We start from the raw sequence: 14,684 nt of genomic DNA, 5'->3' as shown, positions 1-14,684 counted from the left end.
GGCTTATGACTTTATGTATAATTGGCTCATTTGTTTCTCTGGAGAGATTATTTGCAAAATTATTCCAGTATTTATATTTAGCATCTATTATAGTCCTTTTTAGAATAGATTCTGCTTGTAATTTTTTTAAATATGTAGTAGGTGTTGGTTTTTTTATGAATTCTGTCCTAGCTGCCTTTTTTATCCTCCATTTAATTAGGCACTCATTTGTCCACCATGCTTTAGGAATTTGTTTAGGGAATGTTTTCTTAGGTGTTGTCCTGGGGATAGCATGATTAGCTGTATTTATTAGTAAAGATGTCAATGCTTCAGCATGTGTGTCAACTGTTGTCTTAGAAATGCATGAACTTTGGGTGAAACTTGTAATTTCATCATTTAGCTTATTTTGGAAAATAGACCAATTTGCTTTAGTGTTGATATATTTGGATGTATGAGATAAAGTTTCAGCAGGTTCATTTAGGGAGCGAACTATAGCAAAGTGGTCTGTACATAGACTATCAATTTTATTTATGTAAATTTTGTTCAAAAAAATTTAAAGACACAATTTGTAGGTCAATTGTGGAGAAATTGCCACTTTTGGGGTTGAAATAAGTATTCAGGTTTGGAGGGGTAGCAACAACTAATTCATTATTATTTGAAGTCATATGCTCAATAAATTTACCAGCTTTATTTGCTGGTTTATTCCCCCACAAAAGGCTGTGGGCATTGAAACACCACAAATAATGATATTTTTTAGTATATTAGAATTATTTATATAATTAAAGAAATCCTTGGCATCTGTAGTTTGGCCATTAGGGTTGTAAAAGCTTATTATGTAGGTTTTTAAATTATTCAGCCAAACACTTATACCAATTACATCAACATCATTTTCAAAATCTGGAAAAATTAATGCCACAAAATTTTATATTATTATTAACTAATAGAGCTACACCACCTCCTTTTCTCTCTGAAGATCTATCCTTTCTCAGGATAGTATATCCCAGAGACTTAATTTGTTGATTTTGGGTTAAATGAGTTTCTTGGAGGCAAGCAATATTAATTGAATTATTATTCATAAATGATGTTAGTTCATTTAGCTTATTTTCTTTGAGTGATCTTACATTCCATTGGAGTATTGATAAATGTTGTGTTGTTGATTTATTCTTCATATGAATGTGTATCAATGATCAGCTTTGTTAAGAGTAAAGCAAGATCTTTTTTTGCTTGAATGAGCATATCATCTGGGATGTAAATTTTTGCCAATTCTGCAATAATTTTTGTTTTCTGTACTTGATGTATGTTCATGGCCTGAACTGCATTACAGTTTAGAATGAATAAGCATATATTTGGGGATTGCATTTTTGGTAGTGCATCCTGTTTGTTGGTTAATGGATTGATTCCTGGTAGTGTTTCTGGTTTGTTCCTTCTTGGGAGGGAGGGCCAGGCTGGCCTCATCTCACCGGACAAGGAGGCTTGTTGGCTTGGTGATTGCTTCTGATAGGGATTTGAGCTAGGGGGCTTAGAAGATGGTGTTTTATCTGGGGTGCTTGATGCATTGGGGGCATTTGACTTGGGGGTTTTGGTTGGTTTCATTACAGGCTTTATTTGGTATTGTTGGGCAGCATTTGCTTCCATTGCTGCAAAGGGGTATGGGATTGCCTTCTCTGTTGATATTTGGAGTGTTAGAGCTCTTTTCTTGTATGCAGGGCATAATGATTTATTTGTAGATTCATGTGGGCCTTTGCAATTGATGCATGTAGGCTGAGTGTTGTTGCAAGTTGTCAGCTCTTTAGGATGGAAAGATTTACAATTACTACACTCGTGGAGAATTTCAGTGCATTTGTTTGTTGTGTGTCCCAGATTGAAACACTTCTGACACTGAATAGGCTTAGGTTTGTATTCCTTGTGTGGTTTGATTTGCCCAAATAGAAATAATTTTTCTGGGATATCAATTTTATCCTTCAGTGTGAATAAGAAGGATCTACTAGTTTTTAGGCCATTAGAGTTGGGTTTTCCAAGTTGGGTAACATCCTCAACTGGGATTGTGTTTCCAGCCCTATCTGAAAGGCCTTCTTTTAACTCCTGAGTAGATATCTCTGGGGGAACATTATAAACTACTATTTTTGTTGTTGATTGTTTTGGGTTCCAATTAGATGCAATAATTGGGGTATTCAGAAGGGATTTAAGGTTAATTATTGTATCTGCTGATTTCTGATCTTCTACAGCTATTAGCAGAGATCCATCACGGTTAATGTTAAGAGAGAACATTGATTTTAGCAATTTAAAAATTGCAACTCTTATTGCAGTGATCATTTTTATTTCAAAGGGGGTAGTGGGAGTAATTTTAAGGTAAATTCCTAAGTTTTTGGAGGGAGGATCTTGGGCAGGGAGAGGAGAAATGCTTTTAATTGGGGAGATTTTTTTTCTTTTTTTAAAACTTCTAGATAGGACCTCTTGAAACCTAATATCATCATTTATGGTTACATTAGCCCCTACACTTATCATTGTCCTATTCTCTGAATTGGAGCTATCATTTGAACTTTGAGAAAGTGTGCTTGACCAGCAAAGATGTTTATAGATAACTATTGCACTTTCACTGGAATTTGTATTGGGATCTGGGGGGACATTTTTTTTTGGAGGACTTCTCAACATTGCCTCTTGGACAATGCTTAAACAGAAAAAAACAAAACTAAGTAACGAAGGGACAAAGGACCGATATAAAAACGTCTATACTATACTATGGGGAGGAGAACACCACAGTATAGCCCTGAGGATGAGTTGAGCAGGATTGGTTTGGTATAACTGCTGATTAGAAGCGATAATAATTCACAAGAAAATTTGTTTTAATTTTCTTATAGAGTTGCTGTTGTGATGGATTGTGTTGTGTTGTGATGGATCCTGGTAGAATTTTTGTTTCAAGAAAAATTTCTTCTTCTCCTTCCTACGAACCGATATACATGGCAAACCCAAGATGACAGTATTTATCTTTAAGAAACAGATTAGCCAGGATGACGGTTGAAGCCCGGAGGTCGATATCGATAAGAAAAAAAAAGAGAGAGAAATAAACGGCGGCGTATTAGTTACGCCGCCGCCGATAGAATCAGTGGCGGCGTCAGTGCGCTGATGCAAGCTCGGCAGCGCGTCACCGTTTTTTTTTTTTCGTCGGCGCGCTGCCGACTTTTTGGCACGGTTTCGGGGTCTATATGAACCAACTGCTGATGAGAAATAAATGCAACAACTGTAATTGTCTTGTTTATGGCTTCTTTTGGACTTCACGCTGTAATAACAAGAGTAGGGTACTTTTGCACCAAGATTCCTTCTGTACAGAAAACTATAATAACAAAAGAGTGGCTCCATTCAATTCCCCAATAAAAACACTTTCCAAATATACTATAATGGTTGCTACCATTGCAATTCTTATCATGCCCCCTCCTCTCTTCTAGAATAGTTACTCATCACAAACTTATTTTATGCTGGGTGTTGAAAGTTCAATTGGGTGAATTAACAACCCAAAAACTCTTTACTAAGGCTTTCCATAGTAGAAAAACACATTTTGAGCTCATCTTAAAAAAAAAATGCAAAAAACAGCTCTTGTTCAGATTTTACAAGTAGGGAAGGGGTGGAAGTCCCTTGCCTAGTGGAACCTCCTCTCTTCTAGAGCAGTTACTCATCACAAACTTATTTTATGCTGGGTGTTGAAAGTTCAATTGGGTGAATTAACAGCCCAAAAACTCTTTACTAAGGCTTTCCATAGTAAATAAACACATTTTGAGCTCATTTTAAAAAACACACATGCAAAAAACAGCTCTTGTTCAGATCCTACAAGTAGGGAAGGGTGGAAGTCCCTTGCCTAGCGGTAGCCCCGTTCCTAAATTGCAGCTCATTGTCCAACTATATGCAAGATATACATAAAGTTCCATTCCCGTTTTTGTAAAATATAATTATGAAGTGTGTATGAAATCATACACATCAATCTTGTTATGAAGTTATTTAATTATGAAGTTTGAGCATAACTGTGGTCATTTAGTTCTTATTTTGTTTGAATTTAGTATTTTATTGACTTTGTAGCTGTTTTTATGATAGAAACAGCAAGTTTAACTTGTTGCTGAGTAGTTTTTTTTGGCAATAACAAGGATTTAATTTTGAAGAAGTAGATTAAAACATATCCTATTTACTTAATTTAGGATATTAATCCTTTTCATGAAGTTTCATTTGCATAGCACAGCCACTTTTAGTAGGAAAGCCACTCTTACTTTTACCAAACAATTCACTTGTTTTTCCAATCCTAAATTAAGCCTCCTCCCAAAAAGACAGCCTCCTAAATTGAATCTTAATTACCATGAACACCTTAATTTGCACTTTGGAGTGAAATAAGGTCCATGCTGGATCTGTTCTGCTCTGCGTCAATGATGTTAACTTGGAATGTCACTGTGAAATGGGCCCAGTGATGTTGTATTAGTTGGCAGCTGAGAGGGATTGACTGTCCCACATATATTTCCATGGCTTGTTGTTCCATACTTTGTCAAATCTTGACTTGAAGGAGGCACTAGTGGGTGCAGTCACTGTTTTGTCTTGGAGGTTGTTCAAGTTGTTGGAAATATGCTTGGTAAAAAAAGTTTTGATGTATTCTGGTTTTCACTCTTTGCTTTGCAAGCTTCTATGAGCATCCTCTAGTGTTGTGTTGACCTGTATATTTTGCGAGGAGGGTGTTGTTTGGTTGACTATTATATTTGTAGGTCAGCATCATATCACATCTCTGATGTCTGAAGACCAGCGTTAGTAGTTTTAGGTGCTCCAGTCTCTTATCATACGACATATTTTGCATACTGGTGAAGCATTTTGTGGCACGTCTTTGAAATCCTTCAGTTATTCTGATGTCATGTATGTCGAAGGTGGAGTTCAGACAGATTCCTAAATTCAAGAACTGCCTAACAATAGCCTTATAAAGTTCCAGAAAGACAGTAGGGAAGCAGCTGGTGGTAGTGTGTTTCAGGAGATTTAGATTTAAGTTAGCTTTTGACCCAACCTGTTGCCAATGCCTGTGGAACTTCAGTTGCTCATCAACAAGTACTCCCAAGTCTCGTTCTTCACGACTGGTTTATAGCTGAATATCAGACTGCAACTTCTGGTCATACATGGTATACTGGTGGTGAGGATTGTTATTGTCAAAATGGAGGATACATTTATTAATGTTAAACTCGAGCAGCCATTCATTGGTCCACTTCTGGATTCTCTGGAGGCCTGATTGCAGGCTCTGTTGAACGGCTGGTCCAAAAAGCTTAAATCCAGCAGTATAAAACATGATATTACTTGTGATTTCCTTTGTCATATCATTTATGTAAATAGGGAAGTGGGTGGGGTCTAGCATAGTATCCTGAGAAACTCTACTGACAACGTCACATGGTTCAGAGAATACTTTATTGCCAATATTGGTGTAAAGTTGGATATGCTGCTCTTGGTCTGTCAGGAAATTCATCACCCATTCTACTACATCATTGTGGATGCCAACTGCCAATAATTTGGCCCTAAGGCGTCTGTGGGGCACCTTGTCAAACGCTTTGGCGAGGTCAAGCAAAATAAGATCAACAGGCGATCCCCTCTCCAGAAGGTCAGTGATGATATTGTAGGTTTCAAGTAAGTTGGTCTCAACTGACTTTCCGGCAAGGAAGCTGTGCTGCTCTGGTGACAGTATACTGTTGGACAGAAGATGTGTTAGAATTTTGGCATTCACAATGTGTTGCAGTGTTTTTGCTACAGCTGAGGTTAAGCTGATTGGCCAATAGTTTTCTGCATTTGTCCTGTCACCTTTCTTGAATATTGGTGTAATGTTAGAGCTCTTCCAATCCAAAGCCACAGTCTTTGAGTCAAGGGACTTCTGAAACATTTGACATAATGGAGTTGATATCTCATTAGCCAGTTCTTTTAGGAGCCTTGGGTGAATGTTATCCAGCCCTGCTGACTTATTAACATCTAGCACTTCAAGTTGCTTTGTGACACACCCTGGAGTAATCATGATAGGTGGCATAAGATTCGGTACACCATACGCTGGACTCTTGGGGAGAGGACCGTCAGCTTCATTGGTAAACACCAATGCAAATTACTTGTTGATTAATTCAGCAATTTCTTGTAGGTCACTAGTTTCTGTGCCATCAGATTTCTTCAGTTTGTTTATGGAACGTCTACTATGATCTTTGCTGGATACGTAGTTCCAGAACCTTTTAGGGTTTCTATTGCTATCATCTGCAAGCTTGGACTCGAAGTTTGAATACAGTTGTTTAGTGAGATTTTGTAGGTTATTTCGAGCCTTTGCAAACTTTTCATAGTGATAATCATTCCCCATTTTATGATACTTGTTCCAGCATCAGTTTTTTCGTTTTTGTTCTCGACGTATCTGAGGGGTCATGTGTGGGAGTGTCTTAGGCTTTGGCACAAGTTTGGTAGATGTGGGCTTTTTCTGGAGCGTTGTAAGCTCTTCTCGGAATCGGATCCACTATCGATCTACCTCCTCTTGAAGCAAAGACCCCCAGTCCACGCCACTCATCTCTCCTTTGATTGCTGCATAGTTTGTGTAATTCTTCTTGATATAATCGTTTGTTATCTTGTGTAAGGCTAAGTTGACTTTGATGACAAGGTGATCACTTTTGCCTAAAGGGGGGTAGTAACTTGTGCTTTGTAGCTGTTTTATATTCCTAAGGAATACCACATCAAGGAGGGTTGGTTTCTGGGAAGGGTGATGCCTGGTTGGCTTTTCAACTATCTGAGGTAGGATCAGATCATGAAGGCACTTAGAGAAAGGATTAGAGGAGCTTACCCTTTCTAATGTTTCCTATTTTTTACTCTGTCCATTGGTAAAAATGCAAAAAATAGCTTTTTGGTAGCTGCAGTAGTATATTGTATTAAAATTTTGGGTAACTTTTATTCAGAAAATTGTTTTACTGTATTGTTTAGACTTTTAGTCACAGATCAACACCCTAAATTCAGACTTGGGAAGGTATTATCAAGTTTGTGTATCATCCTTTCCCCTATCTAAAAAAAAATTGGATGATACTCTGTTTGAAAAGTAAATAATACTCTACTCTTGAAAATGGATTTGCAGCTCTAATTAGGGCCCAAAAAGATGTTTTGAGTCCCAGCTCTAACCTCTTTCCTACCTTAAAATCTTGAAAGATTCTTCTGAATTAGGTACTTACCTTAAAAAAAATGTTTCTTTTAATACAGCTCCAGTCCCAGGAATACCCTGCCTAGACCTATAGTGTTTCTTAATGAAACACCCAAGCATAACAAGAATGAAAGGGATGGATGTTAGAACTTAGACAAGCAAGAAACCATTATTTTGGCTTTGGATCTATTCCGGAAAGTTTCTCTAACAAGGCAAAACAGCTTTGCATGTTTGCAAAAGGCTGATGCTGTTGTTTTTACCTATTCTTTTTTATGACCCCAGTTCTGAAGGAAACAACTATGTCAAATAAAATTAACACCATAAGATTCGTATTTTGATTCTTTTTCTAAAGATCATGGGTGCTTTTCTGAAAATACACGACACATCCATTGTCCCCTGATGGTCCAAGATATTGCCCTAGAATATACATATATAGGGTTATGTAGAGCTATATATGATACAGCTTTATTGGATATGTTGTTAGGTAGGCAGATGTTGTTTGAAAATTTGCTTAACCATAAGCTCCCCAGACTGACCACTGACCCCTATCCCAACCCAGATAGTTGGCAACACCAGAACTCAACCCCATTTCCCGAAGGATATAGGACTAAAATTCTAGCATGCCAATCCCCCCCCCCCCCGGCTCGGGGGCTTTCTCAAGTCTACTAAACGTATAACTAGTTCATGAAAACTACAAGTTGAAATGGAACTTGATTAAAAGCTATCAAATCAGACCTTGCAATTCATTATATTTTTCAACTCAAACCAATACTCACCTCGTCAGACATACAATCAAAAACGCTCATGAAACACTGCCATTGCGAATTCATTTCTTCATTCCATACCTGTTATATTGGTTACAGAAGACAGTTTGGGAAGAAGCACTGAATTCCTCCTCTGGGTTCTTCATACCCTTTTTTCTTAAACAAGCATGTATCTTTTAGTATTTTATAGAAAATATTGATCCTATGGAAGACTTAAACCCTGTAGTTTAACACTGTAACAAGCATTCTAAGCAATTAAGGATGTAAGGTAAATTTTCGCATTTAGAAAAGAGACAATTTGGACCAGGTTCCTGTGATTCATGTGCCCCATGAGTTTTGAAACCCTATGCTGTCAGGCCCCTCCCTCTTCTCAGTTTCTTATCTTTTGTAGCTATGGAAAGCAAATTGTGACTTATGCATAACTTTATATGTACTGTTTGCCAGTTTCCTGTATGTCAAATTCTGTTTTGGAAATTGGTTCTTGCTTCTTTTTTTCTGCTTTGCTTTCTTTTTTTGTTTTTCAAATTGTAGTATTTATGCATAATTAATTCGTTTCTTATAGTAAAACCTCTAATATTTTGATAATACATTGTTCTTTTCTGTTTCCCTATATTGATCATAAGAAAAACTAAAAGCTATGACATTTCCAATCAAACAGTATAGGCAACAGAAGTCTTGACTATTGATTAAATGAGTCATTTTAGGTGTACAATAACCATACATATGTTGACTCTTCTGCTCTGAAATTTTCATTAATTATTAATTAACAGGAATTGGAAAAAATTGGACCTAAAGAAAAGGGTATAATCATGCAGTCAGTAAAAGAGGTGGTTCAATCATTGGCTGATGATGGACTTATTGACACAGACAAAATCGGCACTTCAACTTATTTTTGGGCCTTTCCTAGGTAAGCACTACCTTCTTTATTATGGAAAATCAGAATGATGATTGCAATTACAAATGATCCTTGTGAACTAATTATGGGGATTGCTCCTGTTATTGACTGAAGACAATCAACCATAAAATATCAAATGCAGTGATGCTATTATTTAAGATGAAAAGCTATTTCTAAATCATTATATCCTATCCTTTCCTTTAATTTAAAATTAAGTTTATAAACACCACATTAGTAATATTATTGTTGAGTATTCTCTGGGCTAAAACTCCATATGTTTAGTAATCATCTTACTACCAAGACTTGCAGAATATCATAAAGTAATGATCACCTGTAAATCATGCAATAACAATGTAAAAAAGAAATTTTTCCTATCTCTGCCAACATGAAAGATCAAAGTGGAACAATGACAATATTAAATGTGATTTTAATTTCTTATGAAAGTAATAAATATGTAGATAATTTAGACAATTAGCTGATTTAGATGCTAATGTACTTTGTACTTTTTTCTGCTTTTGCTGAGCAGCCGCCTTGGTGATTTCCAATTCTTATAATGCCTTCCATCTCTCCTGAAAGATACCCGCCAATACTACCGAAAAGTCGATTTTAATAGGCTTTGTTGACTTGCATATGTGACTTCCACAACATAGAGCTATCTCTATTGTGTTATTAGTAGCGTTTAAGACTTGTTTATAGTTTGAATTTACTAGTACCAAGATTTTTCTATTGCTAAAACTGGATTTTAAATAATCCTTTTGAGCAGGTTTTACCATTTGCAAGGAAAATTTTAACCTCGTACATAGCTAAACTTGTAGTTTTCTATACTAATTACAAGGATTGTAGCCAGTCACAGTTATTTGAAGAATGGTCTAATTGGCTTTTTTTTCCTATTTGTTCAGATAGTAATTATTTGCAATAAAATTAATGCGTTTAAAAAAGAAGGGAAAACTCAACCCTGTTATGGCACAGTGAATTGATGTCTGCTAGGCAATACGGTCATGGGTTTGATACGAGCTGGTGTAGGGCCTGTAGTTACATGAAGATTATGCATCAGCATCTGAAAATATGTTCAATCAAGAAGAAGATTGATTTCAAATTCCCAGTTCATCAATCAAACTGTGTTTTGTCGTATAGTCTATTTAGATCCTCCTGTCCCTTAATATGCATCAAAAGCTTTTCCCAACAATGAATTGATTTTTGATTCTACATATCCATGCTTCCTTTTCTTGTTTGATTGTTATTTGAAGACGCTAATGCATAATCTCCATGGAACTCCAAACCGTGCTGCAGTTTGGACTGAACCCCAGGATATTGCCAGGCAGACTTCCATCCCACCCTGCTAATACAGCCTTTACATGACCATGTTTCTTCCTTTTGTTTCATTATGTGATGAGGCTCCTCGTAGTTCCGAACCCTGTTGCAGCCGAGATCAAGGTCCAGGTCCCATATTATCAAGCAGAGATCAATCCTTCTTTGCCACTACAGGGCATATTTCCATGCTGTGTAGTGTGCTGATTTTTTAATGCACAAGTTGGGATCAGTAATTCAACTTTGTAATTGGTGGAGCCTTAAAAAATTTCAAATAAGTCTAACTTGCATTTTTGCTAAATCCATTTCTGGGCTTTAGCTGAAGTTCTACCTCTCTGTCTCTCTTGTTATAACTTGATGTGTATAAGTTGCACCGTCTTGACTCAATAAAACAATCAGATGAAAAAAGCTAAACCTTCAGTGTGAATGGGTTTAAAATTAGGTGATTCCCAAAACTACTTTTGGCTGACTCTTGCTAATATTAAAGTCTCATTAAAGGACCTTTAGATTGACTGACTGTGAAACTTAAATTAAACGCTTTTACAAATATAGTTCTCGGCCTTGACACTGTGCTAAACCATTAACATAAAATTGATGTCAATGATATGGCTAGTGTGGTGGTCAGGTAACGTGCAACGTCCTATTATAAATAAACAAATTTTAATCCTCTTCGTTCAAAGGTAAGACCAGGTGCGTAAGTAGGGAGGCGTTTGACTCTGTGACCTTCCCAATCTTGATATAAATAAGTGGTGCCGAATTATTGCTCGTAATATTCTTATAGTATTCGTAATATAATATTCGTAATATTGCTCGTAATTAATAAAGGCATAATATTCTTATGCCTTTATTGCTTTTTTTTCGGATATATGCCTCCCCTCCTCACGAAAAAGTTCCTACGTATTTACTTGGATCAGTACTATATGCGTCTACAGTCACTAGTTACATGAGTTTAAACGGGAAATTTCCAGAAATTGCACTTCCCCATGGAATTTCGAAACTGTTCGAGATTTAAGATTCTCAAATTATTAGAAAAACGAAAATTCTAATGGTTAGCAAGAGACATTCACGAAAGATGCTATTTAAACTCAGTGATTTTAGCATATAGTAATTTATGAACATTTCATCTGAATGTTTTCCAATTTTTAGCAAAGCTGGAAATGTCAGAAAGAGGAAAATTGAGGAATTGTCAGAAAAACTTAAAGAAATCAAGGAGAAGAAGGTGGCTACTTTGGAAGCTATACAGAAGTCTCAGGTTTGCTTCTTTTTTTGTATCTCTTACTTTCATTAATTTTAATATGTAATTTCTTACTTTTGGAGGGTGGAGAGTGACCTTAATTTCGGGCTTTGTCCATTTCTCTGTTTTTCACTGTTAATGCATTTTTATAGTGTTTCAATATTAATCTGCAATAAATCACGATTTATTGAATAACATACCCTCTGAAAAACGTCATGTTACTTTTGTGTATGCAAATAAAATCAAGCGTGTGAGCTTATGTGTCCACTTTTTCCTTTCTGCTGAAAAATAAGATAAACTTATCAAGCTAGAAACATGAAAATTTATTTAGAATAATTTTGGATCGTGGACTTGAGACTATAAAAATATCCAAAAATATAAATTGAAAAAAAAATTAAAACTGAAAAGGTGACGTTATGGTAACGAACGAGTGAGGTCCAAAGGCTTGAGTCTAAAATGGGAGGAGGTTAAAGGACTTTCTTGTGTGCTTTGCTGGGCTGTAAAAAAAAGGTTTTTATGTTATATCACGCTCACAGTGTTGAGCATTAAGTTATAGCAGAAGATGTCAGCGTTTTACTGCAAATACTACAACGTCGCCTATTCGATGTGCGAGATAGAAGATTTATTTCCATTTGAGAATAAAAATCTTGTATAATGAATCTATTGCCCAAGCCGCACCATAGTCGCCCCTGTCGATGGTAAAGTTGCTGATAACCAGTCGATAGTACGTTCTCAGATATCCTTTATCATAGGTAGGCACGTACACAAAAATTATTTGCACCCTAACAAATTCTTTGGGTTTTAAGGGCATTTGCCCGGAAAGCGCCCGGGTGAAAAGGAAGGATTTGGAGTAATCAGGAAATTAGGATATGACAAGTCACCATGTTGACAATGGTCAAGTATGGCTTTGAAGCAGGAATGCTTTGAGAGGATGACGAAGACGTGCTAGTTGTTTTCCAGAGAGATTGTCCTAGGATAGTTGTAGGTACTTGTTTGAAAGACCGTATATGCAACACTAATTCCCGAGCTGCGCCATAGTAACACCTGTAATAAAAAAACATAGTTTTATGGATGATGTTGTCACATAATACAGCAAACATAATTGGTGTTGTAGTCGTGCGTAATTTTGACTTTATCACAGCTAATCTAATTGACAGTATTTTGCTTCTTTCCAATTCTTCGTAGCTATGTCTTGGTAAGCAGAATTTTAGATCACTTCACTATTTTTTGAAGAATGCGATTACCAGAAATCCGGGCACCAAGTGTAAGCTGAAGCACGTATTTCGCAGATCTATCCTACGGCTTATTTTTTCTGCCTTGATTCTCTCTTATGTTTATTAGTTTCCTACTTTATGGATGTCTATGTTCCAGTCGAATTTGTGGTGTATAGAGTCTCGTCGTGAGAAGGCCAGGCTAGTTGTCACAGTTGCAAGTCCATCTGCTATTAAACCGTTCTTAAACATCCGTTCAGCTTCCCTTGCAAAAAAAAAAAAAAAAAAAACTTATGCTTAAGTGAAGACTGTGATGAAAAATGAGATAAAATATCTCTTGAAATTTATCGGATTTTATTATGATACATCGGATTTTCGGTTCGGTATCTTTGCCTTTTTTTTTATTATTATTATTTAAAAATGTGGTTTTCTTGACCTAGAAGTTTTCTTTTTGCATTGTTCTTCTCAGAATTTGTTCAGTGACTTTTATTTAGTTCTTAGAAGAGTTCCAGGAATCTGATTTTCAGTACGCTATTTCAGAAGTGTATCTACTACAAGAAGTTTTATTCTCAACAGTAAGCCATTATTCATGTGCCTTGCATGTGCATCGTTTACTTTCGCATGCCTCCACTGGACACTTCCAATCGTCTTCCAACCTCCTATTTTTCCATCCGACAGTTTATCATATTACTCGCATTGTCCTTTCAAACAGTTCGTGATAACGAACTGTAAGTAAGGAGCGACCCGTCTCAATTGTAACCAAAACTCTAAAAAACGGCAACTAGGATGGCAACTAGGCCCCCTCTCATGCTAATTTTTTCCCCAAAGTCACCCGATCAAAATTTTAAGATAGCCATTTTGTTCAGCATGGTCGGCAAATCTAGTAACTATGTCTTTGAAGATGACTTAATCCCCCTGAGTCCCCGGGGGAAGGACTGCAAATTATGAACTTTGCCCATTGTTTACATATATTATTGGTTATTGGGAAGTATACAGACGTTTTCAGGGAGATTTTTTCTGGTAGTGGTGGGGGGGGGGTCGAAGGAGGGGATTAAGTGGGAGGATCTTTCCGTGGGGGAAGGGACATTGCTATGAAGGGGGCGCTAGATTTCCCAGCATTATTTAAAAAAGATCAGAAATTAATACAAAAAAACAACAAGTTTTTCCAACTGAAAGTAAAGAGGAATATTAAAACTTAAAACGAACAAAAATTATTAGGTATATGGGGGATTCTCCTCCTAGTTAATACCTTGCTCTTTACGCTAAGGTTTTTTTAGTACTTTCAAAAGAGCTATTTATTCTAATTAAATGGCCTTTGTGATTCAGGGGTCGTTCTTAATGAATTGAAACAAAATTCGAACTTTAGCGTAAAGAGCGAGATATTGACTAGGGGCCAAATCCCCTAATCTAGGTAATAATTTCTGTTCATTTTACGTTTTAATGTCGCTCCTTACTTTCAGTTAAAAAAACCTTTTTTTTTATTTATTTTCTGAACGTTTGTGAATTAATGCAGCTTTGAATTTGGCTCACAGTACATGAATAATTAAAACGAAATTTGCATATTAATTTTACTTTTTTGTTTGGCAAAATAGCTTTCTCGAAATTTTGGTCTCACGTAACTTACGAATTAACACACGTAACGAACTTCTATATTTGTATATTTTTATTACATACATTAGGGGGTTCGCCCCCTAATCAATACCTCGCTCTTTACGCAAAAGTTCTAATCTTTTTTCCCAGTTCTTTAAGAATGACCCCTTAATCATAAAGGCCGTTAATTAGAATAAATAACTTTGATGAAAGTACAAAAAAAAAAATTTAGTGAAAAAGGGGGGAGGTAATGACTAGGGGACGAACCCAATCATATACGTAATAATTTATGTTCGTTTTAAGTTTTGATGCTGCTCCTTATCCTCCCACGTAAAAAGGGCACTATAAATTTTAATTTCCGTTCAAATGAGCCCACTTGTGATTTTCTAGGACCACTGGGTCCATACGATCACCCCTGGAAAAAAAGTAAATAAGCACGCATCCGTGATCTTTCTTCTGGCATAAAAATACAATATTCCATATTTTTGCAGATAGGAGCTTGAAACTTTATAGTAAGGTTCTCTGATACGCTGAATCTGATGGT

The 14,684-nt window shown here is 36.4% G+C and overlaps 1 protein-coding gene across 1 annotated transcript in view; it reads left to right on the top strand.

The window, feature by feature from the left end:
• The window catches only part of LOC148946042 (meiotic nuclear division protein 1 homolog), a 38,871-nt gene that overhangs the window by 13,765 nt on the left and 10,422 nt on the right, over positions 1 to 14,684 (top strand). The window contains exons 2-3 of the mRNA XM_089097716.1: positions 8,673 to 8,809; positions 11,252 to 11,357. Of these exons, the coding sequence (XP_088953842.1) occupies positions 8,673 to 8,809; positions 11,252 to 11,357 (243 nt within the window). The remainder of the gene's footprint in view (positions 1 to 8,672; positions 8,810 to 11,251; positions 11,358 to 14,684) is intronic.

Source organism: Artemia sp. Qi Xiang Cuo, chromosome 12, assembly GCF_049724085.1.
Source record: "Artemia sp. Qi Xiang Cuo chromosome 12, ASM4972408v1, whole genome shotgun sequence".
Lineage (NCBI taxonomy): Eukaryota > Metazoa > Arthropoda > Branchiopoda > Anostraca > Artemiidae > Artemia > Artemia sp. Qi Xiang Cuo.
Note: the sequence above shows the minus strand (reverse complement) of the source record. Positions and strands in the feature narration are given on the sequence as shown.